Source organism: Macaca nemestrina, chromosome 12 (assembly GCF_043159975.1).
Source record: "Macaca nemestrina isolate mMacNem1 chromosome 12, mMacNem.hap1, whole genome shotgun sequence".
NCBI lineage: Eukaryota > Metazoa > Chordata > Mammalia > Primates > Cercopithecidae > Macaca > Macaca nemestrina.
Window position 1 is genome coordinate 100,187,496 of NC_092136.1, and position 27,333 is coordinate 100,214,828.

The 27,333-nt window shown below is 35.6% G+C and overlaps 1 protein-coding gene across 5 annotated transcripts in view; it reads left to right on the top strand.

Moving 5' to 3' along the window:
• Window positions 1–27,333, top strand: part of LOC105484296 (contactin 5) — a 1,362,583-nt gene that overhangs the window by 1,170,927 nt on the left and 164,323 nt on the right. For all 5 annotated transcript variants that reach the window (XM_071075496.1, XM_011745800.3, XM_011745801.3 and 2 more), the window contains 2 exons: window positions 19,803–19,930; window positions 22,503–22,678. In XM_071075496.1, the coding sequence (XP_070931597.1) occupies window positions 19,803–19,930; window positions 22,503–22,678 (304 nt within the window). The remainder of the gene's footprint in view (window positions 1–19,802; window positions 19,931–22,502; window positions 22,679–27,333) is intronic.

A 27,333-nucleotide genomic window follows, 5' to 3' on the forward strand; every position in this document is an offset into this window, starting at 1 on the left:
CCAAGTTAATGTGAAATGACAGATTATTCAGCTCAGAGCACTGTGAAGAGCTACAAGGTAAATGATTCAATGCCTCCTCAACTATGTGTTTTTACTGAAAAAGTTATCAGTTTTGAACTATCCAATTCTACAGCATATTTCAGCGTAGAAACATCTCAGTGGAAACGTTTAGAACCCAGTGCAAAGTCACTCTGAAAGCCTTTACCTAGCTTTATTGTGTTTGGTTTTAATTTCCCTCTCTTTGTGAGATCAATTTCTCATTAGTGCAGACCGAACACTTCCAGGGGAAAACGAAAGAATGTATTTAGTTGAGACAGGTTTTTACCAAAGTATTCGAAAAACTAAAAGAAAAAAAAACTCTATAGTAGAAAAAACGTTAGAAATACATATCTAGCTATAGTGTTTTTTCAAAGTATGGTTCAAAGGAGAAACAACCATTAAGCTTTCAGTAGCTTTGTATTGTCAAAGAAAAACCAGCTCATTCCTGTTAATACACATAAATACTGTAGTACCCTGATAGGTACCTCAAACAGTGAAAATCATGAAAAATATTTTAGCAGTGGAAATAAAGACAGCAATTGCAATTCTGTCAAATGAAGTTAATTCAAAATGCAAAGGCAGTTTGCATTAAAACTAATACTATTAAAACTCATAGTAGTTACTATCTAACTTTCACTCCCTGCCACCCAATTGTAGTTAGATAGCTAGAGATCTCATCATGAACCTTCATGGGGAAAAAAAAAATGTGGTCTGATAAATGAATTACATTTTTAAAAAGTGATTAATCAAATACCCTGCTGAGGAATTGGAGAACTTATTAACTACCATTTGTTGACTCCTTGTTGTGTTATTATGATACTCATTTCCTTCCTCAAGTAAATTTCAGTCTAGGGAAAACATTTACAACAGAATATGCTGAGTGCTGGGATACTGAGGAGTAGACTAGGAGTATAAGAGGACAGAGAAAAAGTAATGGTATGTGGGTGAAAAGATAATAACTAGGAATCTGGGAACATTACCTAAATGTGAGTATCAGCAAAACAATACAAATTAGAGAATGATAAGTAATGTATTAGATATGAGACTTGGAAGCATGAAAAGTCTGATAGAAGGAAGACTATTTGGAAAAACTCTTCAGAGAGTCTGAAGAAAAGACTCTTCAGAGAATAAGTAGTGCATTATGAATGGAAAGTAGGATGGATATAGATGTAAAAAAGCAGCTGGGATTTTGAGATGAAATTAAAGGCAGAAAGAAGTTATGATTATGAGGAATATCCTATGTCATGCTAAGAAGTTTGAGTTTTATCCTGAATGCAGTGGGGAGCATTAAGTCAGCTAGTGACATCATCCTATGTCACACGGTGAAGGCATCAGGACCAATATGCTGAAATAGGGAGTGGCCCGATATCAAAGGCAAAGGTAGCAGAATTGCAGTAACATAGAAGAATTCTGATGAGAGTCTCAAATAAGGTAAGGGAGGTAAGATAAAGCAGTAAGAATATCATTAAGCCTAAGATGGGAACAAAGTTACATTAGGCAACCAGTATTCTGAAGAAACGCCTAAAATTCTAGAAACCAGACAGCTGCTCCAGAGCCTTGCTAGCTGCACCAGCTCTGCTTATCCAAATGCCTTATCGGCATAGCATTATCTTCCCCATTGCACCACTTTCCACTCCTCACCCTTTACATATGAGAATGTTAAAGAGAAGGGAAGACATTTTTTGCACACTTGGGCGTAGTGGGAACTGCTAGACTTTTTCTTAACCTCCCCACCTCCAAATTCAAGGAAGGGGGAAGGCTCCTAGCACTCATCCCCAGAAATTGTAAAACTAGTATTTTATTTATTGTTTGAAAGTTTGCCTAGGCAACAGAGTTGCTGATTAGCTCCTGGCCCTGTTTGGACAGGAAGAAAAAAGAAGTAGAGAGAGATGACAAGGCAGAGCAGTGGCAGGAAAGAAACCTCCACCTCCACCATTTAGAAAGGCAAGAGTATGCAAGTTTCCCATGGGTTGGATGGATGGACTTCGGAGGAGGTAGACCAGCATGAACTTTCTGGGCTCCATGAGCAAAATGGGAGAGGTGGTAGTTGAAAGAAGTTTAGAGACGACAGTGCCGGAGGAGAAGTCTAAGTCAGGGAGCTCTGCAGTAAGGAGGTTCCACAGACATCACAGGTGTGCTTACAAGAGCCAGCCTTTGGAGGCCTGCCGCAGTTACAGATGGCTCTGTGGACAACCAGCCTCACCCAGAGTGGCGACTATATCCCAGAGGGGACCACAACAGAAGTTAGATAAGTAAGACACTGGTCCCTTGCCTGCTCTCTCTGCCCTACTTTGATACACAGAGGAGGAAAGGAACCTGGAAGCAGGAGGAGAACAAGTGTGAAAAGAGACTTTCCTCCTCACAGCTGCAGGGTCCTGGGTCCCACTCTCTTGTCAATACTGAACTACATCACACACTGGGGTCTATTATGGGGAGGGGGTAGAGGGAAGGGATGGCATTGGGAGTTATACCTGATGTAAATGACGAGTTCATAGGTGCAGCACACCAACATGGCACATGTATACATATGTAACAAACCTGCACGTTGTGCACATGTACCCTAGAACTTAAAGTATAATTTAAATAAAAGAGAGAGAGAAAAGCAATAAATCAGAGCTAAGCTTTACCTTTTTAACAACTGAAAGTTATCAAAAAGCGATGGGACCTTCCTGGATGTCCAAAAGGGATAGAAAAATGGATTTGATAGAGCACAGTTAAAGGCAATGGTTAGAAAGAGTAAAACCACTTCATTTTTGTTACCCACTGCATTTAGACTCTCCAGTAAGTCAGAAACAAGGACACGGATATCAGAGATATGTAAAATGTGGAATAGATCCAACTTCACCTATTTGTTATAAGAGAAAAAGGAAAGTAAATGATGACTTTTGAGTTAGTAGCCTGAATTATGTTCTGAGCATTAAAAAAGAAATGCTCTAGGCTTTCCTTCTCTGGGCGTAGTTATAACACCTATAAAATAAAGAATTTTATGATAGTTCTTAACCTTGTTTTCATCGTAGACTCCCTTGAGAATCTAAGGGAAACTACAAACTGTCTCCACAAAAATAGGTGCATGCACACATGGAACTTTCCACACAAAATCCTATAAAATGGAAAACACTGAAGTGAGAAGCCAATTTGAGCAAAAAGATTAAATGTAGTTCTGTATATGTTAAGCTTGATACGCCTGTGACAAATACCTTGTAGAGACAGCCTTCAGAAAGAAGATAAGACAAGCCTGTTTCTCCATTTTGTTTTTTGTTTGTTTTAATCTCAAGCACCTTCTGATATCCAGCTGACAAAAAGGTGGCCTCCTTCTTCTTCTTCCATTAGATCCTGGAGGTTCTGGAATTATTTGGTGGCTCAGCACACAAGGCTCTGCAGTTTCTTCACGATTCTTGCAGTGATGCTGAGCGCCAGGGGTGGAGGCTCATTAATTAAAGTAAATCCTGCACTTAAGCTTTCTTCCTCACTTTCTAACTGTTGTCATCCTTGTCTCTCTGGGTCACCTCACTTCTTCCTTCCAGCTAAACTTCATCGAGAATAAAGACCAGGGTGACAGCACAGCCTTTCTTGAGTGTGTTTTGCCCTTAGCTTTTAAAATATTTTACCGATCGCGTTAAAGAGTATGAATTTTTTTCATTTCCATCATCTGTAGGAAACACGTGTCTTATCTTGTTACCCTTGAGTTTCCCCTTCTGTCAGCCTGGATTGTAGGTCAGAGCTGCCACTAAGCATGTGATCTTATGCAAAGCTTGCTTTTGATATTTGCTTCGGGTCAGTGTGCAGTGGCTGAAAATGCAGTACAAATTTGGGAATCCAGCAGGTCTACTTTTAAAATCCCCAGGTTTGTCAGCCTGGTGTGCTTCATTTTCTTCCTCTTCCTGTATTAAATCAGTGTAATAATATATCCTGGGTCTTTGTAAGTATTAAGATAATGTATCAAAAGTGCCTTGTATAGGCCTAGCAAACAGTAAGGGCTTACCAAATGTTATCGAAGTAAATTATTACCATTGCCTTTTTTTTTTTTTAAAACAAAAAAGGAATTTAAAGTGATATGGATCTCAATGTCTTCATCTATAAAATGCAGTGATTCAAGTATATTCAGCTGTATTTAGTCTTCACTTATTGAGTAACCAGCACTTGGAAAACACTACGTGCCAGTTAATGTGTCCTTTTTGAAGACAAAAAGTGAAGGAGGTTACGAATTCATCAAGAAGACACTGATGGGAAAATATATAACAAATCAAAGAGCCTGGTTGAAATTAGGCTTCTGCCACTTGCTAAATAACCTTGAACAAGGTAGTAAGTCATATGGAGCCACATTTTTCTCATCAGTAAATGAGACCGATAATACTCAACTCACACAGTGGTTAGAAGCATTACATGAAACAAAGTTGGGAAGAAAAGTAGTATGATGTCTGACACATCAAAAGTGATCAGTAAATGTTTATTATTAGCAGAAACATTTTAAGACTTTCATAGGTCCTAGGCTTTCTTATTTTTTTAAGATCTCATCCTGCATTATATCAACAATAAAATGTACCGATATCCTATAAAAAGATGCTTTTTGCTAGAAAAATTTAAAAATTACTTTTATAACTTTATAGTTGAAAGGATTAATAACTTTTTTTTTTCTTGAGACATAGTCTCACTCTTGCCCATGCTGGAGTGTAGTGGCTCTGTCTCGGCTTACTGCAACCTCTGCCTTCCAGTTTCAAGTGATTATCCTGCCTCAGTCTCCCGAGTTGCTGGGATTACAGGCACCTGCCACCATACCCAGCTAACTTTTGTACTTTTAGTAGAGATGGGGTTTTACCATGTTGGCTAAGCTGGCATGAACTCCTGACCTCAACTGATTCACCCAACTCAGCCTCCCAAAGTGCTGGGATTACAGGCATGAGCCACTGTGCCAGCCTAACATTTTTATTATATTCTTATGATGGTAACACTTTTATATGACAATGGAAGAATTAGGTTGTAGTTGGCTGATTGTTATAATATTATATTGTATTATTTTCAACACTACAGTTATTATTTCATTGTTCAAGCCAATAGGTTTTTTTAGGTCTCAGATTTTTATGTTCCCCCTTAAAAATGCTGAAACTATAGTGCTTAGTGGATTAAACAACCTGTCTCTTGTCTATTAAGGAAAAATGTAACAAATGCTATGATGAAGCCCTGAGGAAGCAAAAATGAAGGCAGGAAAAATTCTATGTAAAGTGAATTAAGGATGAGTTCAGGCAAATATATTTGAGCAGTGATAAATAGTTAGGAATCTGACCACTGAAAAGCATGTGGTCTTACATAACTAGAATGACGGTCTCCAAATAGAGGTCTGAGCAATTCAGAGAGTGAGCAAGAGAGCCATGAGGGGAATGGAAGATGGAAGGGAGAAAATGGTATAACATACTTGCTTTTAATTCTAATTCTAATTTGTAATTACTGTTTGTTTTACTATATATTTAGTATGTGAGTATGTTTCATATAGTATAGTGTGTGTTTGTGTGTATAAAATGCACATGTAATCTCTCAATAAAATAAAGCATATATTGAGAATGCATTACAAGAGAGTTCCGAGATCTGCCCAGTACAAAGCAGGAAATAATCGAAGTTAGGACTATTTGGTGAAGATCTTCAGCTGTTCTACTAAAGAGTATGTTATTTTGTAGGCATGGGGAGCCATGAAATGTTTAGGCAAAGAGTAATCAGATTTTTAATTTTAGAAATTAAATCCTGAAATAATGTGCAATTTGAAGGAAAGGAGCAAAGACTAGAGTTCAGAAAAGTAATTAAGAAAAAATTCAATAGGCTTATCCATAGGTCATTTTACCTATTCCCCTCCCAAGCCAGGATAAAGATAAGGCTAACTAACTAATCTTGAACCTCCAAGTGAGATGTCAGCTCCTCTGAGATGCCTTCCTTAACCGTGCTCATAGCCCCTATGCTGGTGAGCTGCCCCTGCTATGTTTTCCAAGTAGTTCCCTGTATTTACCCCTTTCCAGAATTGCTTGCACTACATGGTAATTGCCTGCTTACTTGCCTAACTCTTCCTTTCATGCTGTGGTCCCTGAGGGTAAGAACTGGGTCATATTCAGAATCATATCCCAGAAGCCATCTACAGTACCTGGAATTTAGAACCCACTCAATGTGTAGTTCCTATAGTAGTTGATGAATCTGACTGAAATACTTCACTCTTTCTCCACTTCCAGCTATTCAGTGAACTAATTCCCATTACTTTTTCAAGTCTCTGCTTAGATACCACTTTCACCCAAAAGGTGTGTCTGTATTTAGCACTTATCTCCTTTAATTAAAATTGCTGGTTTAATTGTCTTTCCTTTTAAAAGGATGGCCCACCAAAACAGGGAGCCAAGGTATAGGTAGAGTTTTAAGTTCTGTTCAGTGTTAAATTGAATATATTCATGCTCTTTTTGGGATATTGTTGGAAGTCCTGTGGTGTGAAGGAGATGGCCTACATAGTCAACCCAGATCACGTCATATATTCTCAGCTCTGAGATGAGGAAAGCCTCTGTATAGCCACTGTTTTTCTGATCCAAGTTCTCTCTCTTCTGACCTGGTTTATAGCCACATCCCCACCCTGTACTTGTTGTAAAAAAAAAAAAAAAACCTGCAAGGGTTCTCATTTCAAAGGAGCGAACTGCATGTCCTGTCCAGAGAAAATAAGTAGAGGCAAAAGCAAAGAGTACCATTATTTATGGTGGCTTTCAGGATCCATCTGTTCTCTGGATCATGAACCCTTTATCAATGCACTGTAGCAAAACGCTCAGCTCCACTCACTCTTCTATGATAAGGAGAATAGCAGCTCTTTTCTTGCACTGTTCATTATTAGCTACTGACAGTATAGTTGCCTTCATGCCTCTCCAAACGTTATTAACTCTTTTTCCTGAAAGCAAAACACTATTCTGGTCTGTTTTATTTCTTTTCTATCTTATAAACATGCCATGCTCACTTTTAAATTTTCCTCCTTTGCTCATTTTGTTCTCTTTTTTCTTAAAATCTTCATCTACTTCCTCCTTCCTGTTCATTCTTTAAAATCCATATCAAATCTTATCCACTTGTAACTGGACTCCTCCAGCTTTTATTGGTCTTTCCTTCTGAGCTACACTAGAATTATAGTTTGATACATAATTTTAACATTCCGTAATTCTCATGTGAACAATTAAATTGTTAGGACTTTAGGAACAAAGATTGTGCCTTAAAACTTCCTTCATATCTTCTGCCATGTGTGGCATAGCACAAGATACACACTACGCATTAATTCACCAGACAGTTGCAGTTTTTCTTCCACACACATAGTAAGATTGTGTTTCCTTGCTGTTCTGAGGTCACATGAGACCATTTGCCTTGCCAGTGAAGTGTGAATAGAAATGTTGTGTGCTGCTTTTATGTGGCAAATTTAAAAGTCACTGTTTGATTTGGCATATTCTGTATTTTCTATCTTGGTCACTGGAGAGGTGTCAGCAGGGATGCTTAAATGAAGGTGATATACTGAAGAACTCTTAAGCTGACCCCCAATGGGTGGCATCCCAAAGATTCAATGTCACGTGTTGATGGTGCTGGGATAGCCACCTGCCTAGTTGCATAGCATGTTTTTACATTTTTATGGGTAAATCACAGGCATATACACGTATGGGGTACATGACCTATTTTGATACAGGAATACAATGTGTAATCATCACATCAGGGTAAATGGGGTATCCAACACCTCACGCACTCATTATTTCTTTCTGTTACTAACATTCGAATTGTACTCCCTCAGTTATTCTAAAATATACAACAAATTATTGTCAACTGTAGTTATCCTGTTGTGCTCTTAAATACTAGATTTTATTCATTGTATCTAATTATACTTTTGTACCCATTAACCATCTTCATCTCCACCATCACCCCCTACTCCCATGCTGCCACAGCCTCTGGTAATTATCATTCTATTTTCTAGCTTCATGAGTTCAACTGCTTTAATTTTTAACCTGTAGCATTTGGATAATGAGCATCAGATATTGGGCCAGTTTAGGACATAAGCAATCAGAGATAACAGAGAAAACTTCTATGGAATAAATATGTAACTTCTCTACTCCTGACATAAGCATAACCTTCCTATCCTACAGTACTGTAAGAGTACTGGTACACAAAATTATTATAAAACCATTAGGTTGAACCAAGTGAAATTGACATTTTTATGGGATAAAAATAGTCAAGTAATGAAAATTTTCTATAGTTCAACCAAATAGAAATAAGACCAGGAGAAAAAATATGAAAAACCTATGAGAAGAAATGTGACACCCTTGAATTACCTATTGAATCATATAGTGTCTGATAATAATGAAACCTGCATTTACCTGACTATACTTGAGAGGTGATGATATACTAGAATTCACCTGTTACTAGATTATAACCATATTGAACGAAAAATAATTTATTGCTAATCCAGAACTAATGAATCAAAATCCAAGAAAAATTTGCATTTATGTAAATAACAGAGGAAATGTATATTTTATAATTACATTCCCCAGCTTAAAAATCTTTTTTGAACTCATTTAAGAAGTAGATAATCTGAATAGTCCTATGTCTCTTTCAAATATTTAATTTGTAGCTTAAATCTTTCCCACAAAGAAAACTGTAGGCCTAGGGGGCTCTACTGGAGAATTCTACCCAGGTTTTAAGGCAAAATTAATGACAACTGTACACAAACTCTTCCAGAGATTTAAAGTGGAGCAGATACTTCCCAACTCATTATACAAAGACAACATTGTGCTGAAACCCAAACTAGACAAAAACATTAAAAGAAAAGACAATTATAGACAATATCTCATAAGAACCAAGATGCAAAATTCTTAGCAAAACCATCTTGACAAAGAACAACAAAGTGAAATGAATTATTCTTCTCGATATTAAGGATTATTATGTGACTGCAGTAATCAAGACTGTGTAATGCTGGTGCAGGAATAGACACATAGGTCAATGGAACAAAACAGATAACAAAAATAAACCCACATAAATATGTTCAACTGATTTTTGACAAAAGCAAAAAAATAATTCAGTGGAAAAAGGATAGCCTTTTGTAAAATGGTGCTAGAGTGATTTAATATCCTGAGGCAAAAAACAAAGACAAACAACAATAAACCTCTCAACCTGTCTTACATCTCCACAAAAATTACCTCAAAATGAATCAGAGACTTAAATGTCAATGTAATATTGTAAAAATTTAAAAATATATATACAAGGAAAGCATAATGAACTAAGGCTAAACAAAGAATTGGCAGATATGATTCCAAAAGTAGAATCTATAAAAGGAAAGTTGATAGATTGGTACTCATCAAAATTAAGAACTCTTGCTCTGTGAAAGCTCAAGTAAAAAGGATAAAAGGTCAGGCTATGGACTGGCAGAAAATGCTTTCAAATCACGTATCCAACAAAGAACTGGTATCTAGAATATATAAAGTACTCTCAACACTTATCAGGAAAGTAAAAATAAACAATCCAGTTAGAAAATGAGCAGAAGATATGAAGAGACAGTTCACCAAAGAGGATATATAGACAGAAGATAAGCACAGAAAAATATTTTCAACATCACTACAATCAGAAGACAAAACAACTAAAACACCACCCAATGCTAACCAGTGAAGATGTGTATACAAAGTGGATCATTCATACATTGCTAGTATGAATGTTAAATGATACAGCCACCTTGAAAAACATTTTGGCTGTTTCTTACGAAACTATATATGCAGTTACCATATGACCCAGATATTATACTCTTGGGCATTTTCCCCAGAGAAATTAAAACTTATGTTCACATAAATAACTGTATGTTAATGCCCATAGCAATTTTGTTTGTAATTATAAAAAAGTAGAACCTGCCCAGATGTTGTTCAATAGCTGAATGGTTAAGGAAAGTATGGTACATCCATACCATGGATCACTACTCAGCAAAGGAGATAACTACTGATACAAGCAACAATTTGGATGAGCCTCCAGGAAGGAAATTAAACTGATTGAAAAAAAAACAATCCCCAAAAGTTACATACTGTTAGATTCCACTAATCTTTAAGATTTTTTTGAAATGGAAAAATAATATTATAAATGGAGAGAAAACAGCAGTTGCCAGGAATTAGGAAGCAAATCGTGGGGTGAGTATGTGGGATGAAAATGAGTGTGGTTATAAAAAGGAAAATAAAGAATTGTTGGGTTAGAAATGTTCAATATTTTGATTGTGGTGGTAGATACACAAATCCAAAGTGGTGATAAATATTGTATAAAACTTAAAATGTACACATACACAAATGAGTAAGTCAAACTGGAAAAAATCTAAATTAAGATGAACGGGTATAAAAACATCAATTAATTTTGCAAAATATTATCATTGGAGAATACTGAGGAAAGCATAGAAGGAATCTGTTTTATTTCTTAAAACTGCATGTGACCTTACAATTGTCTCCAAAATGTTCATTTATTAAGTAAATACTTTACAAAAGCACCAAAAATATAGATATAAACCTTTAAAAAGATGTCTGAGACCTATAGACGGTAAACTATAAAACATTGCTTAGAGAAATTGAAGACCTAAATAAATGGAGATATGTCTTCTTCATGAGTTACATGACTCAATATTAAGATGTAAATTTTTCTGCAAATATATTCACTGAAGTTCCAATCAAAATCTCAGCATGCCTTTTAGAAATTGACAACCTAATACTTCAATTCATTTGGAAATGCAAAGGACACAGAACAGCCAAAACAATTTGAAAAGGAAGAGTAAAGTAAAAGCACTCAATCTATGCAACTTCAAGAGAGGTCCTTATGCTATAGTATTCAAAATGCTGTGGGTTTTTCATAAAGACAGATAAATCAATGCAGCAGAACAGGTAATCAAGAATTTGACCTACATATATATGCCAATTGATTTTTTACAGTGATGTAAAGTCTGTGGGAAAAGACAGTGTTTTAGTTTGGGCTGCAGTAACAAATTCCTGTAGCCTGAGTGCTTACATATTTATTTCTTATAGTTCTGGAGGCTGCGAAGTCCAGGATCACGATGCTAAGATGGTTAGTTTCTAGTGAAGGCCCTCTTTTTGTTTTGCAAATGGCTATCTTCTTTCTGTGTCCTCACTTGTCAGAGAGTAGCAAGAGACAGAAAACAATCTTTTTCATGTCTCTTCTTATAATAACATTAATCCTTATGACCTTATTACCATCCAAAGACTCCATCTCTAAATATCATCACATTGGGAATTACAGGCTCATCATATGAATTTGAGGGGGACACAAACATTCAGATCATAGATCATCATTTCAAAATCAAAGTATGATGCAATTGAATAACCATTTGCAAAATAAATAAATAGTAAGATTCTACTTCATACCACAAACAAAAAGTAACTCAAAGTGTATCACAGACATAAACATCAAATTTAAAACTACATCATTTCCAGGAAAAGAAAAACAGAAATCTCTGTGACCTTAGGTTAGGTAAAGATTTCTGAATAAAACAAAAGCACAATACATAAAATAAAATTGATAAATTAAACTTCAACATTAGGAACTTTTGGAAAAACATTCAGAAATTCGGTTTTTGTTTTTGGAAAAACATTGAGAAATTCTGCAGACTGGTAGAAAATAGTTGCATGTTTCATACCTAAAAAATAAGTTATTTATACACTGTAAAAGAACTCTAAATCTTGAAATCTAATGAATAAATTGATAAAAATGGGTAAATAGTTGAACAAAATTCGCTCACCAAAGAGAATATGCAGATGAAAAATGAACACATGAAAAATTGCTCAAGATCATTCATCATTAGGGAAATGCAACCTAAAGCCACAATGGATTCTACTACCTACATGTTTTGATAGCTAAAATAAAATAGACTGACCGTATGAAGTGCAAGAGCTCTCATACACTACTGGTAGGAATGTGAAGTGGTACAACCACTTGGAAAGATTACGCCAACTTCTTAAAAAAGCAAACATAAGCATAAAGAAGTTGATCTAGTCATTGCAATCTTAAATATTTACCCCAAAGAAATGAAAGCATATATCCATAGAAGACTTGTGCACAAATGTTCATGGTATCTTTATTTTTTATAGCCCTAAGCTGAGAGCAACCCAAACATCCATCAACAGGTAAATGGATAAACAAATTATGGTATATACACACAATGGATTACTACTCAGCAATAAAAGGAAATGAATTACTAATAATTGGAGCCCCAAGGGTGAATCTCAATTTAATTATGCCAAGTGAAATAAACTAGAGTAAAACTATATAATGTATTATTCTGTTTATATAAAATTCTAGAAAAATGCAAACTAACTTATAGTGATGGAAAATAGATAAGTAGTTGCCTAGGACAAAGACGGGGTGAGAGGGGCTGGAGGAATGCAAGGGAACACAGGGATTCTTCTGAGGATGATGCATATGTTTATTATCTTTACTATGGTAATGGTTTTATGACTACATCCATACATGAAAACTTTTCAAAGCATACTCTTTAAACATGTGCACTTATTATATGCCCATAATACCTCAATAAAGTTTAAAATTTTTGGTAGCTTCCCATTGCCCTTAAAATTAACGACAAATGATTTTCATAGGATACAAGGTTCTACAGGGTCTCCCACTTACCTACCTCCAGCCTCATCTTTTGTCCCTCTCTGACCATCTCTCTGTTGCCATCATGATTGGCCATTTCTTCAAGGTTTCGTGATCCTTCTGACCTCAGGATCTTTGCAAATGCAGTTCCCCCTGCTTTCCCACACCGAATGATAAGCTCAAATCAATCACCCTTCAGTTCTCAGCTCAAATATTACTCCTTGAGAAAAGACTTAATTACTTCTGTAAATAGCTGAGGTTTATGTGTTATTTCCTGGAACTCTCTACAATTTCCTTTTTAACATTTATCACACATTTCACTTATATTTTTAGAAAAATTTAATGTATATCACACACCACTACACATACATATATTATCTAGTCAATACTTTTAAAGAACTAGTTAGATATTATGACAGTTTTACCTTTAGGAAGGAAATTAAGAAACTTTGCTTAAGATCACACCTAGAGTAGTCAGTGTCAGTCATTTGAACACAGCCCTATCCTGCTTTAAAACATAAGGTCTTATTTAATGATTAATTAATGATTCTATGATATCATATCCACCCTGATATGATACCAAAAAGAAATCTAATCTGGTGAAAGAGGATGTATGCCAAGGAATGTAGGTGCCTTCCAGAAGCTGAAAGCGCACCCAGCTGACAGACAGCAAGGGAACAGGGACACATACAAGACAAATTCTGCCAACAGGAATGAGCTTGGAAGCAGCTTCCTCTCCTGAGTGTCCAGAAAGGAGCCCAATCTGGCCAACACATTTTGAGACTGTTAGCAGAAAATCCAATTAAGCCCATCCACCCAGACTTCTAACCAAAAGAATAAATGAATGTTTACTTCATTAATAGCTATTGTTATGCAGCAATGGAAAACTATTACTTTTCTATTTTCTAAAGTGTTTACATATGATACATAGGAATCATTTATAAATTATATTTCTTATTAATAAGTTGATACAGTATGGCTCTGTATCCCCACCTAAATCTCATCTAGTATTATAATCCCTACATGCTGAAGGAGGGACCCGGTGGGAGGTGATTGTATCACAGGGGTGGTTCCCCCATGTCGTTCTCCAGATTAGTAGTGAGTTCTCATGAGAACTGATGGTTTCATATGGGGCTCTTCCCACCCTGGCTCTCTCTCTCCTGCCACCATGTGAAGAAGGACATGTTTGCTTCCCTTTTCTCCATGATTGTAAGTTTCCTGAGGCCTCCCCATTCATGAAGAACTGTGAGTCAATTAAACTTCATAAATTACCCAGTCTCAGGTATGTCTATAGCAGTGTGAAAATTGACTTATAAATAAGTCATGGGCTTAAACAAGTCATTTTAACTTTTGGGGGGTTTGTTCTTTGATCTGTAAATGAAGTTTTACTGGCTAAGTTCTACTCTCTCAACTATCTTAAGTCTAAGAATTCATTTCTAGCTTTTTGCAACTATTGTGACACACTCTAATCAGTTATCCTCCATTCTTCTCTCCAGATTCATTCTCTACCCTTCAGTACTCTCACCATGCCCCAAGAGACTGACCCCTAAGAAATACATCATTGGGCTCCATTGTCCCTGGGAATGGGGCAGTGAAAGTGATAAAGAGGAGTGAGATCTTAGTATTTATTTCCTGGCTTCCTACAAGTACACAACACATTAAGGGGAAAAATTATTGAATTTGTGGAAGGAGAGGAAGGACATGCTATGGACTGAACTGTGTCCTTCCAAAATGCATATGTTGAAGCCCTAACCCTCAATGTAACTGTATTTGAGGTAGGGCTTTTAAGAAGTAATTAAAGTTAATTGTGTTCATAAGGATAGGCTCCCAATCCACAGAATTGGTGATGTTTTAGAAAAGGAAGATAAACCTCTCTCTGTCTCTCTCTGCCACACATACGCACTGAGGAAAGGCCACGTGAGCACACAGTGAGAAGGCAGCAATCTGTAAGCCAGGAAGACAGCCCTTACCCAAACCCAACCATTCTTACGCCTGATTTTGGACTGTCCAGTCTCCAGAATTGTAAAGAAATAAATTTCTATTGTTAATGCAATCTAGAAATCAGAGATCACTAAATAATATCGCAATGGGTAAATAGATGGTACTTCCAGGCAAGCAGTCTATTTGTAAAGGTTTAAACTAAGTTGTGTAGTATCTGACAGTAAGCCAAACATAGATATGGAGGGTCCAGGCTGGGTGTGGTGGCTCACGCCTGTAATCCCAGCACTTTGGGATGCCAAGAGGTACACTGTTTGAGCCCATCATGGGCAACATGGCAAAGTCCATCTCTACAAATAAATAAGTAACTAAATACAAAAATTAGCCAGGCATGGTGGTGCATGCCTGTAGACCCAGCTACTCAGGAGGCTGAGGGGGGAGAATTGCTTGATCCCAGGAGGTTGAGGCTGCACTGAGCCATGATTATACCACTGCATTCCAACCTAGGTGACAGAGCACGACTTTGTCTCAAAAATAAATAAAAATAAAATGAAATAACAAATACAGGATCCAGAAAATGGCCCCGAAATCAAGATAGGCAACAAGAAGTCAATAATAAATTCTTGCAAGATAGGGGTAATCACAATGATATCCTACATGAACTGGGCTACTGGACAGATTCACAAAGCAGAGATTGCGTAACTAGGTGCAAGGTGAGAAGCAAGACATCTCCAGGGCTATACAGAAACTTATGGAGAAATCTAGAGACCAGGACATAAGTGTGACTTGATCCTGAATGCAAGAATGCTGATTTAAATTTCCAAAATCTCTCCCAGCCCCTAAAAACCTTCACCTCACTTCTCCCTTCACTCCCTTTCTTCAAGTCAAAGAATGTCTGAGCAGAATTAATCCCCATATATGAAAATTCTGTAATGTAAGAGCCACATGGTAACAGCAGAGGAGTGAAGACAAAGGGCCTGTATTGTAAGGAAGTATTAATTCAATATTAAATCATATAAGTAATTATGTGTGCAATAACCAGATATTGTAATGTAAATCACATTATCTAATCTGTATTTTTGTGAAGTTAAAAAAAAAATAAGCTCAGTTGTTAAGCATTTGCAATTTGATTCAGTAGACAGAATTTTGGAGAAATGACACTGCCACTTAACAGACAAAAAACATTGTGGACTGTTTTTTCCATTTGTGTGTGTCTTCTATCACCTCTTTCAGCAGTGTTTTATAGTTCTCCTCATACAGATCTGTCACCTCCTTAGTTACATATAGTCCTAGGTATTTTAATTTTTTGCAGTTATTATAAATGGGATTATGTTCTTCATTTCACTCTTGCTTGTTGTGTATAGAAATGATATTGAGTTTTGTACATCAATTTTGTATCCTGTAACTTTAATGAAGTTGTTTATCAGTTCCAGGAGCCATTTGGCAGTCTTTAAGATTTTCTAGGTATAGAATCATATTGTCAGCAAAGCTGGAAAAATCAGCATTATTAAAATGGCCATACTGCCCAAAACAATCTACAGATTCAATGCTATTCCTATCAAGCTGCCAATTTTTTTTTTTATAGAACTAGAAAAACCTATTCTAAAATTCATATGACACCATAAAACAGCCCAAATAAGCAAAGCAATTCTAAGCAGAAAGTACAAAGCTGGAGACATCATATTACAGGGCTTCAAACTATAGTATAAGGTTACAGTAACTAAAACAGCATGGTAGTAGTACAAAAACAGGCACATAGACCAATGGAACTGAATAGAGAAACCAGAAATAAAGCTGCATACCTACAGTCATCTTACCAAAGCTGACAAAAATAAGTAATGAAAAAAGGACTTCTTAGTCAATGAATGGTGTTGGGATAGCTGACAAGTCATTTGCAAAAGAATGAAACTGGACCCCTACCTCTCATCATATACAATAATTAAAAATGGATTAAAAATGTAAATGTAAGACCTCAAAGTATAAGAATCCTAAAAGAAAAATTAGGAAACACCATTCTGGACATTGGCCTTGGGACATTTGTGATTAAGTCTTCAAAAGCAATTGCAACCACAACAAAAAAAAACATTGACAAGTGTGACCTAATTAAACTAAAGAGCTTCTACAGAGTAGAAGAAACTATCAATGTAGTAAATAGTCTGCAGAATGGGAGAAAATATTCTCAAACTATGCACACGACAAAGGTCTAATATCCAGAATCTATGAGGAACATGAACAATTGAACAACTGAAAAACACCACCATTAAAAGAGCAAAATACATGAACAGGCACTTCTCACAGGAAGACATATAAGAGACCAGCCAGGTGCAGTGGCTCACTCCTGTCATCTCAGCACTTTGGGAGGCCAAGGTGAGCAAATCACTTGAGGCCAGGAGTTCAAGACCAGACTGGCCAACATGGTGAAACTATACCTCTATAAAAAATACAAAAATTCGCCAGGCATAGCAGGCCACAGAGGGCAAGGAGAGACCTGAGGCAGGAGGATCCCTTGTACCCCCTGGAGGTTGAGGCTGCAGTGAGCTGTGATTACACCACTGTACTCCATCCAGCTTGGGCGACAGAGTGAGATTCTGTCTTAAAACAACAACAGTAACAAAACAGACAAGAAGTCAACAAACATATGAAAAAATGATCCACATTACTAATCATCGGAGAACTGCAAATCAAAGCCATAATGAGACACCATCTCACACCAGTGAAAATGGCTATTATTAAAAAGACAAAAACAACAGATACTGGTAACGCTGTGGAGAAGAGGGAATGTTTACATACTGTTGGTGGGAATGTAAACTAGTTCAGCCACTATGGAAAGCAGTTTGGAGATTCCTCAAAGAATTTAAACTGCCATTCAACTGAGCAATCCCATTACTGGCTATATATCCAAAAGAAAATAAATAGTTCTACCAAAACGAAACATTCACTCATATGTTCATTGTAGTACTATTCACAATAACGAAGACATCGAGTCAACCCATGTACCCATAAATGGTGGATTATATAAAGAAAATGTGGTACATATACACTGTGGAATAATAGCCAGCCATAAAAATGAACGAGAACATGTCCTTTGCAACAACATGGATGCAACTGGAGGCCATTATCCAAAGCTAATTAACACGGAAACAGAAAACCAAATACCACATGTTCTCACACTTAAGTGCGAGGTAAACAATGCGAACTCATGGACATTAAAATGGCGACAATAAAAACTGAGGACTACTAAAGGAAAAACTAACTATTGGGTACTGTGCTTTACCCTGGGTGACAGGATCATATACCCACCCAGGTAACAAACCTGCACATGTATCCCCTAGATCTAAAATAAAAGTTAAAATTATAAAATAAATTGAATTAAAAAAAAAAAAAGTTGTGGTACACAAAATCCTGCATCCCCAAATGGATCAGGGGCCTAAAGTACAGGGCATTCATAAACGATCTTTAATAGTTTATGTAAATGTTGCCTCCTGTCAGTAAGACAGCACTCATCTTAAATCAAAAACTATAACACAGTGTCTGTGATACATTTATTTCTTTAAAGGAAGTAAACTTTTAAGCCAAACTTCTTACCTGCTAGATTAGAATTAACTCCAGTCAGTAAAATCTACATATTTTCAAGATATTAACAATCAGCATAAATTATAGTAAGTTAAATAAATGTCAACCATCTGTAATTCTTACAAGAGGATGTTTGTTTGTTTACAAAAAGTATAATTTTTGTTTTCTAATACATTGTTTTGTAGCATAGGCACCTTTGGGGTTGAAATGGAATAAATTTCATTTCATTTTCACAGCAAATGAATGCTATATAATGAATAGAACTTTTCATTGACAATCTTAAACGCATTACATTACTCTTAACGGGCATTGTGTATTTCAAATATTTTAAGCTAGCATCTCTCCTAGACTTAAACGACAAAATGAAATTCAGCATTTCTAGTTTGGCTTTTTTCTAAATTTGTCTTCCTTCTTACACATCATAAATCAAGTTTGATCCATACTGGAAACCATATGATATTTTCAAACTGATATATTTATTAATGAAAATATGTAAGTATAATTTCATGGACAGTTTTTCTCAGCAGCCTAAAATCTAATATCAATTGTTATGAAGTTCAATGCTGTAAATAACCATGAGCTCTGATTAGCTGGCAAATTTGAAAACACATTTTAAAATAACACAAAGAATGTTGACTAAACATTAGGTCATTATTTCTAAATCTTAAATAGTTTAATATTATCACATTTCCATTGAAAAAATTGTCCTTCTTAGAATCAGGAGGATCCAATTTTAGGATTTTTAAGTTCACAGGGGCTACTGGTTCTTACCCAAAGCTAGTGGCATATTGACTAAAACCACAACAGCCGTGTCTATTATGTTTCAGGTTGCTGGAGTAGGTCGATGCACTGGTGAAATAATAGGTTATGTTTCTGGAGCATAGACGGGAGAAAAGGACAAAAGTACTAATTAAATTTGAAATCTGTATAATCCTGGAATGATGAATACATAGGAGACTAGGGTAATTCCAAATGTCAGCCTCATTTTCACTGAACTTCTAAAAATTTTTAATAATGCTTTAATTTCTCACCTTCATATGAAAGTGAAGGTCCAGTTTTAACAAAGGTCTTGAAAGAGCCCAAATGCAAACTTAGATATAATATTCTTATGTTTAAAAAGTGCAGTGCAAGCAGCCCATACTCTTGCTACTCTGGTGGCAACACAGAACTGCCATAAATCATCTCTTGGCTGTATACAATTAATTTTGTGTTCTGTACTTGTCCTCCTCTATGTTTTTATGCTTTTTTTTTATATATATATTTGACTTTTGAGGTCACTCTTGGTTTTAGGTGAAACATCCAAGCTTAATATTAAAATATCACTGGGTGATATTGTAGTAACAAGTTCTAATAACCAAACTCAGGGTCACCCTTTCTGCAACTTTTAAAATTAACTGTCAAAAAAATGTCAAAAGAAAAATATCTTGTAACTCCTTAACCTTTTTGAATATAAGAAGATTTAAGTAAGTTTATTATACTTCTTGAAAAGCAAAATATTTCTACTATCACTGCCTATTTTCACAGTGATGCTTTATCTTATTTATTATCACCCTAGAAATGGTTTTAGACTTCATCATTGGTTCTTAATATTTAGCTGATTGCAGTAAAACAGAAAAAAAAAACTTTTTTAAAATAATTTTCAGAATAGCTATTCTTCCAGACGGGAGTCTACGGATCCTAAATGCTTCTAAATCAGATGAGGGAAAGTACGTTTGCCGAGGGGAAAATGTCTTTGGTTCTGCTGAAATTATAGCTTCGCTGTCTGTAAAAGGTAAGACAACACGGGTAAATGTTTTACTGCCATAGTCTCATGGTCTTATCAGAAAGAGAATAAATATAATATGAATGCATATATCTTTGGACTTAAGTGTGTGCATGCTCCTGTTTATAAAATACATTGCAAGCATAGAACTAAAACAGCCAAATTGTTACTTTCCACCATTTAGGGTACCAAAAGGGAAGGAACCTCTTATTGGCAGAAATTTTATTTTGCTTTGAATAAAATTTCTGAGAGAATGAGGCAAGCTTTCTGAAGTTTTAGTCAGTGTCTCAAAATTTAAAAGTATGCCAACAGTATAAAAACATTTTTCCTCTACCAAGAATAACTTTAGCATCAATCAGTAATGTTACTCTATTATCAATTCAACTAGGGATTTAGGGCAGAAAGGAGCAGCAGCAGGAGGATATGATGGAGCATTGGTATAGGACTTCGCATTAGATAAACTCGTTCCAGGGCTGGCTGTTGATGTCTGTATCAATGAAATTTTATATGCCTTTATTTTATATAAGAAATATTAATATTACTGCTTATGTGTTTCCATTCATTTTCTAGTTCTAAAATGAGCTTGATTTCAAGCCTAGAACATTCTGTTGAGGCTCTATGTCATTGTTTAGTGATACAAAATCTGTCTTAGGCATTCCCTTCAGATGTTTTTCCCAATGTATCTTTAACTGTTTTCATTGTGCGCATATCATATGGCAAACCACACTCCGGCCATAAAAATATAAAAATATTATTTTTTTCTATCTTTAAAATAAAAATGTAATTAAAATAACCAGTCCTCTGATATTTGAGAAGAGAGAACATCAAGAATGAAAAGAACAAAATTTAAAATATACCTTCATTTATACAATGCATTACTAAACGCAGTCTTTAGTTCTTATTCCTTCTGTGTGCTAGTCGGTCCATTTTATAATAAGGCAATACTAGATAAAAAGACAATTTTAATATAATAACAAAAATGTTATTTTCTTAATCATGAGTTTAATTATTTACTCAGAACACTCCAATCCCCACAAAATTTAAACTACAGTGTACTGCATTTATCTGTCTTCTCTGATGAGGCCAGAACTTAGAATGCCATATGGAATATTTGACTTCCAGAATGTTAATACTTACAGTGACATTCCTGTCCCAGAATTGCACTTTTTTCTCAGTGACTGCTTAGAAGGATGTGGAACATTGAAGGATCTGATCAGTGGTTATGAGTGGTGTTTCATCAGACTGCACTGTTGCAAAAAATAGACCTAGAATAGGAAATTTAAGCCAATTGTTAATTAAGCCAATTGTTAATCACTGTTAATTGTCTTGTATCTATGACCAGTAATCTAATTAGGAAAGAAAATAAAACCAAAATCTTAATCTTCATCACCGCTCTACTATATTCAAAACACATTATAATGTAATCAGCTACACTAACTTAACTCTTAAATGTAAAGCCTGTATTAACCTTCATTTGTTCAAAGTTGCTCTAAACCCAGTAAAAAAATGTGTCTATTTTTAAATTTTAACTGAATCATGAAGAAGTTAAACATAAACATTGTTTTCTCAAAAAACATTTCCATTCAGCGTTTCTACTGTTCTTTTTGTATCTCAATTAAGCCATCTACAATACTGCAAAGGTACAAAAAGAGGTACCTTCTGCTGATTATGAAATACTTTTCTACTCCTAAAAGCTTCCTGTCAAGTGTAAAGCAAATACAAGGTGGTGTCGTTGTAGTATTATATTTTTATCTCTGTTAAGATAGTTATTTGCAGGAAGGTGCTTTCTATTGCCCTGTAGCCTCCTCTCATCTTTAAAGAAGTGAAACGTCCCTAAATTCTTTCTGAAACACAAAACATTTTTATTGTAAAAATTCTTTCATTTACTTAATGATCCTTGAAAGTGGTCAGAGAAGCTACAGCCTCTTCTTTTTTTCTTTTTTTTTTTTTTTTTTTTTTTTGAGACGGAGTCTCGCTGTGTCTCCCAGGCTGGAGTGCAGTGGCGTGATCTCGGCTCACTGCAAGCTCCGCCTCCCGGGTTCACGCCATTCTCCCGCCTCAGCCTCCCAAGTAGCTGAGACTACAGGCGCCCGCCACCATGCCCGGCTAGTTTTTTGAATTTTTAGTAGAGACGGGGTTTCACCATGTTAGCCAGGATAGTCTCGATCTCCTGACCTCGTGATCCACCCGCCTCGGCCTCTCAAAGTGCTGGGATTACAGGCTTGAGCCACCGCGCCCGGCCTACCTCTTCTTTTTTTCTAATGTTCCTCCTTCCATAAAGTCAAATGCTGCTTCTAATTAGGTAGTCTCTTGTCTTTTTAAAATCCAAGTTACCTTCTTAATAGGAATAGAGGCTCTTAAATCATGTGTCCCCTACAAAAGCATGGTAATACGCCCTATCATCCAAAAGCTAATATTTTACTTAATAATTATTTATTTAAAGATGTAAAAAATCAGGTATATGTATCTGCAGCAACTGTATTGTAAAGATTTTTTCTTTTCTCAATTATTTAACGTAAAATATAACATATGGTAACACAACAGGTTAATTATGTTAATTAATGTATTTTTATTTCTATAGAACCTACAAGGATAGAACTTACTCCTAAAAGAACAGAATTGACAGTGGGAGAAAGCATTGTTCTTAACTGCAAAGCAATTCATGATGCTAGTTTGGATGTCACTTTCTACTGGACTCTGAAAGGACAGCCTATTGATTTTGAGGAAGAAGGTGGACATTTTGAAAGCATCAGGGCCGTAAGTGAATACACTTTTCTTCTTTTAGTAATGATAACTTTAGAAATGTTGAATCAAATGTAAGACCTCGCTTAGCTATGAAATGCTAAGAAAAAAAAAAAAAAACAGGACAGAAATCAGCTTGATAAAAACAATCACTTTCTTCCATTTTTATGTTATGTCAAACTGAAAGTAATGCGTAATTATTTTAAAACCGCCAGTAAAAAACTGAGAATTCCTCATTATGTAAATCTGGTTTCTTTGCCACTTTTATTTAATATTGACAATACTTCTTAAAAGTTATGTTGTTAAAGTGGCGATTGCATTATTTAAAGCATCATTAACAGTTATTATGATACAATAAACAAATAAAATGCCTGCCTGTCCTTCTCCTCAAGAACAGTAATTTTTAGAATTTCTTTAATGTCTCACATTTATAAAGATAAAACACGCAACTCATAGTCATAAATGCACATTAGCCTTAACTCAGTATTCAAAGATATACTCATTTTTTCCCTAATATCTTCTTTTATACTGTGTACCTACTTGGCAATCAACCAAATGCAGTGGGAAATCTTTTGACCCAAATCCTACAGAACCATCACAGTGCTTTAACTCTAGAGAAGTGAAAAGAGGCCCCTTCCCTCCATCGACTTGTCTAAAATGTAATAGAGTAACATAATGACAGAGGGAGGAGAAAGACAGATGGAACCGGGGTGGTGGAAAAAGAGAGACTTTGGCTGGAATCTTCCTTCTATATCGGCTAAAGAGATGGAGCCAAATACAATTTTTGCCTACAAATTGGATTGAAAATGCTGTTGCATACTTATTACTATCAGTTGATTTGTCCCTAAACACTTTGAGAAGCATTGGAAAACCATAGCTCTAGTGAGCCCAAGTATGTAAACTCATTTTCAATTGGATTTTATTTTAAAGGTTATGGGATACAAGGGAAAAAAAAAAAAAAAGCCCTAAATCCAAAGTCAGGAATTCTCTGGATCGAGTCCCAGCTTCATCTCTAATCAGCTGTGTAACATAAAGCCAGTCACATGATTTGCCTGGGCATTAATTTCTGGAGAAATAAAGTGAAAAAGTTATACTAGATAATTTCGAAGATAGCTTCTCACTTTAGAATTTGGTAAATGTATATTACTAGAAGAGTAAAGATGAGCTCTCTTTGTTGCATTTTCCAATGTAACAAAAATTAGCCACTTTCTTCAAAACTATTCCTTTCTTTCAATAGGAGAGAGTATATAAATAAGAAACAATTGCCAACTACCTTGTTCACCATCTCATTAAATGAGCTAATTTTAATTGTTCATGTCCAAGTTATATGTAAAATATTTAGATTGTGTTAAATTAAACACATTTTGCTCTGCTTTGTGGTTTTCCTTCTTCCTTTATCTTGGGTTGATCATTCCTTCCTACAATATTGTTCCTACAAATTTTGTAACATGGATGATGCAAAACGGACCAAGAAAATTTAATTTTAAAATATCACATTTTTATAAAAAATTCCGTAAGAAAATATCTTCTTAGGATTGTCTGCAAACATCCATTTTGAGTGATCACATATATAAAGCAAAAATATGTCCAAAAATAAATAGCCCCCTTCTTATAAGTAATCCCCCTCTTTATTTTAAAATACCAATGGAAAAATTAATGCACCTGGTGAAGTTACATGAATTATTGTTTTTGTCTCTTAGACATAGATATATTTAGGTTGATGTCATTCATTTGTGGCAATAAATCCTTTTTTTCCATAAAGTTAGCAGTTAAGAACATCTACTGTGTTCTTCTTTGTATATATGCTTTCCTTGCCCCAGAGAGCACAAAATGGACTCCTTATTCCATGCAAGCCCATATAATTACAACCCACTTTGAAATTAGGCTTTGGATTAGAGACAGTAACAATAAACTCTGAGACAGAAGAAGAAAGCAAATTATGGTACTGAGAAGGGAGAAAAACATTTAGTTTTAAGGTACATAGCCAAAATATACTTTTAGTATGCATATGTACTTTAAAATAGATGGAAGCTTCAAAACTATAGCGTGTATAAGAAATTATCTATCAATCACCTTTCTCTCAGTTACTTCAAACACTGAGTTTTGGCTGGCTTTAAGGACACACACCAGAGAAAATACCATTGTATGACAATAAAAAGGTAAAGAATGGAAAGAACAACATTCTATTTCCCTTCTGCCCTTCTCCATGTAAAATATGTCTGGAAAATAATGCTTTAGGAGAAAACATATAAAAATGTTATAAAGAAAGGAGATTTGAGAGGTCTTCTGGGCTTGCGGATACCTTCTTTTTGTGAGACCAAGGATAGACTCTGGGAGTCAGAGGGACAGGATGGGGCTGAGAAGAGAGCCAAGAGGGGTGACTCAAGACCTGCTCCGAGTTTCCAAGAAGAGTCATTGAAGAATCTTGAAAGATCTCCTAAGGTGTCTAACCTATCCCAGCAGCGTAAAAAAAATAAAAATGGGATTTAGGGACTTAAGCAGAAATAGAGTGTGCTGATGACTGGAGCACTGTCTAGGCTAACTGTCCTAGGACAGAACCCTGCCAGTGGGTGAGTGAATGAGGATGAATCAGAAGAAAAACACGTTACCACTGCATGAGGTAACATAAATTAACTAAACCTCTCAAGTGGGAAAACGATATAACAATATTTCGTATCTTGTAGATGCCAAAATATGACTTAATGATGTTCCCTATTTTTCAATTAGTTGTACTGTTATCTTTTATTCACAGACATTAGTTTGTAGATAAAGCTGTAGTCAATTATTTTACCTAGCCTTCATATGCAATCTATATACAATGTACATTGTATACATCTATATACATATACATCTATATACAATGCACATTGTTATGTTTTAAAATAGATGATTGCTTTGAACTGCATTTCAACATGGTACATAAACATATCATATCAGGCTAAAAAATAATATTGCTTTAAATTAAAAATTATGTTTAAATTAAAATATGAATAATGAAAATGCTTCTACTATTTATGTTGCCCTCTTAGGCCATGTTTTACAATTCAGCAATTTGATTAATTTGGAGCGAATCCATTATTGAAGTCACCGTTGAAAGGGGAGAAGCAATCAATTAGTACATAAACATTTGATCCAATTCATTCAAATCCTTTTTGTTTTTGGCAAATTTTATGAATAAACTGAATGTAATAAACTAGTTTTAAATCTTTTTAATTCTACAAGCAAAGTGCTGTTGGGGGATGGGGATCCAAAATAAAAGGCATAGCCCTTCACACTTAAGAGAGCTCCATTGAAGGGTAGAAATTGCAGGATGGACTGTGATCTGCTATAACAGAGCTACACCAGAGAACTATGTGCATACAGCTGTTACAAGGGGTTGGTATTTGAAATGGACCTGGCTGGGAAAGATTTCACCAGGTGCCCAGGAGAAACTGCATTTCAGACAGAGCGAGCAGGTCAGGCAAACACAGAAGGGCAGAAGAGCTTAGTGTGTGTTTTGGGAACAGTGAGGAACCAGTGAGGGTGTATAGTAGACAATAAATCAATATTTGTTGAATAAGTTTAAAGGAAAGCAGCAGAGGCCTCAAAGGCACTGATTTCTGAGCTGTAAAATTTGATTTGTATTTTGAGCACAACAGGGATTCACATGATTCAGATTTGTCTTTAGGAACATAATTCTGACAGCTGTGTGGAGCAGGGGTTGACTAGTTTGTGGATTTTACATTCAGTGTAGACCTGTTAAGTACAGGTTATAATAAGGAGATAATCATTGTAAGTGTTGACCTTAAATAACCATCCTGTAACTAAATAAAAGCATTTACTATTGTGTCTTGACATGAGAGTTTATGCTGGTCAGAGGTCTACAAGAACCTCTGATTCCTCTCGGGATGTCTGAATAGCATCTGAGCTATTGAGCATTGCCATGTGGCCCCAGAGCCACAGTCTTCATGGAGGACTGTGGTGAGCCACTGTTTTCCAGTGACTTGAAATCCTCTAATTATTCATATAGGAGATAAGAAAGTTTCTATCCTTACAATGCATAAAGAAGTGTTACACTGAATATCATGGTGGCCTGCAATTTGCTGCTTTTTTAACAGAGAAAAATATCTCATGCATTTGTCGTCAGAATGGTCCACTAGAGAAGAACTGCCCTTTTCATTGTGAACTTGATAAATTGCAACCAAATAGGCAACTGAGCCAAAGTGCTATATAGCTGCATGGTCCTTCACATTTACCCAGTTCTCTGGTTATAGCAATACATGTAGGAAGGCGGAATGGGAATTTTGAACCCATTTTTAATGAAGAAACTAAAGAATAAGACTTTTCCAGGCCACATAAATTGGGGTAATAAGATTCAGTATCATGTGATTTTTAAACTACACATTTGTTCACTCTCCTTTATAAAGCTAACTCTCTCCATATTCATTGACCACTTATGTGTTCAGCCTTTGTCTATAAACTGTGGGAAATAAAAATAAAAGGAAGGTTTGATTCCAGTCTTCAGTAAACATAAAGATAATGCAAGACATTAAGCAATTCAAGAAAAATATGACCATAAAAACAATTACTAACTTTTAAAATCACAGTCAAATTTTGTTGAAGACTAGGAAGGAAAGAGATTAATGTGACATTTTATGATTGTGGAGAAAAGCTAAATAAATAATTGAACA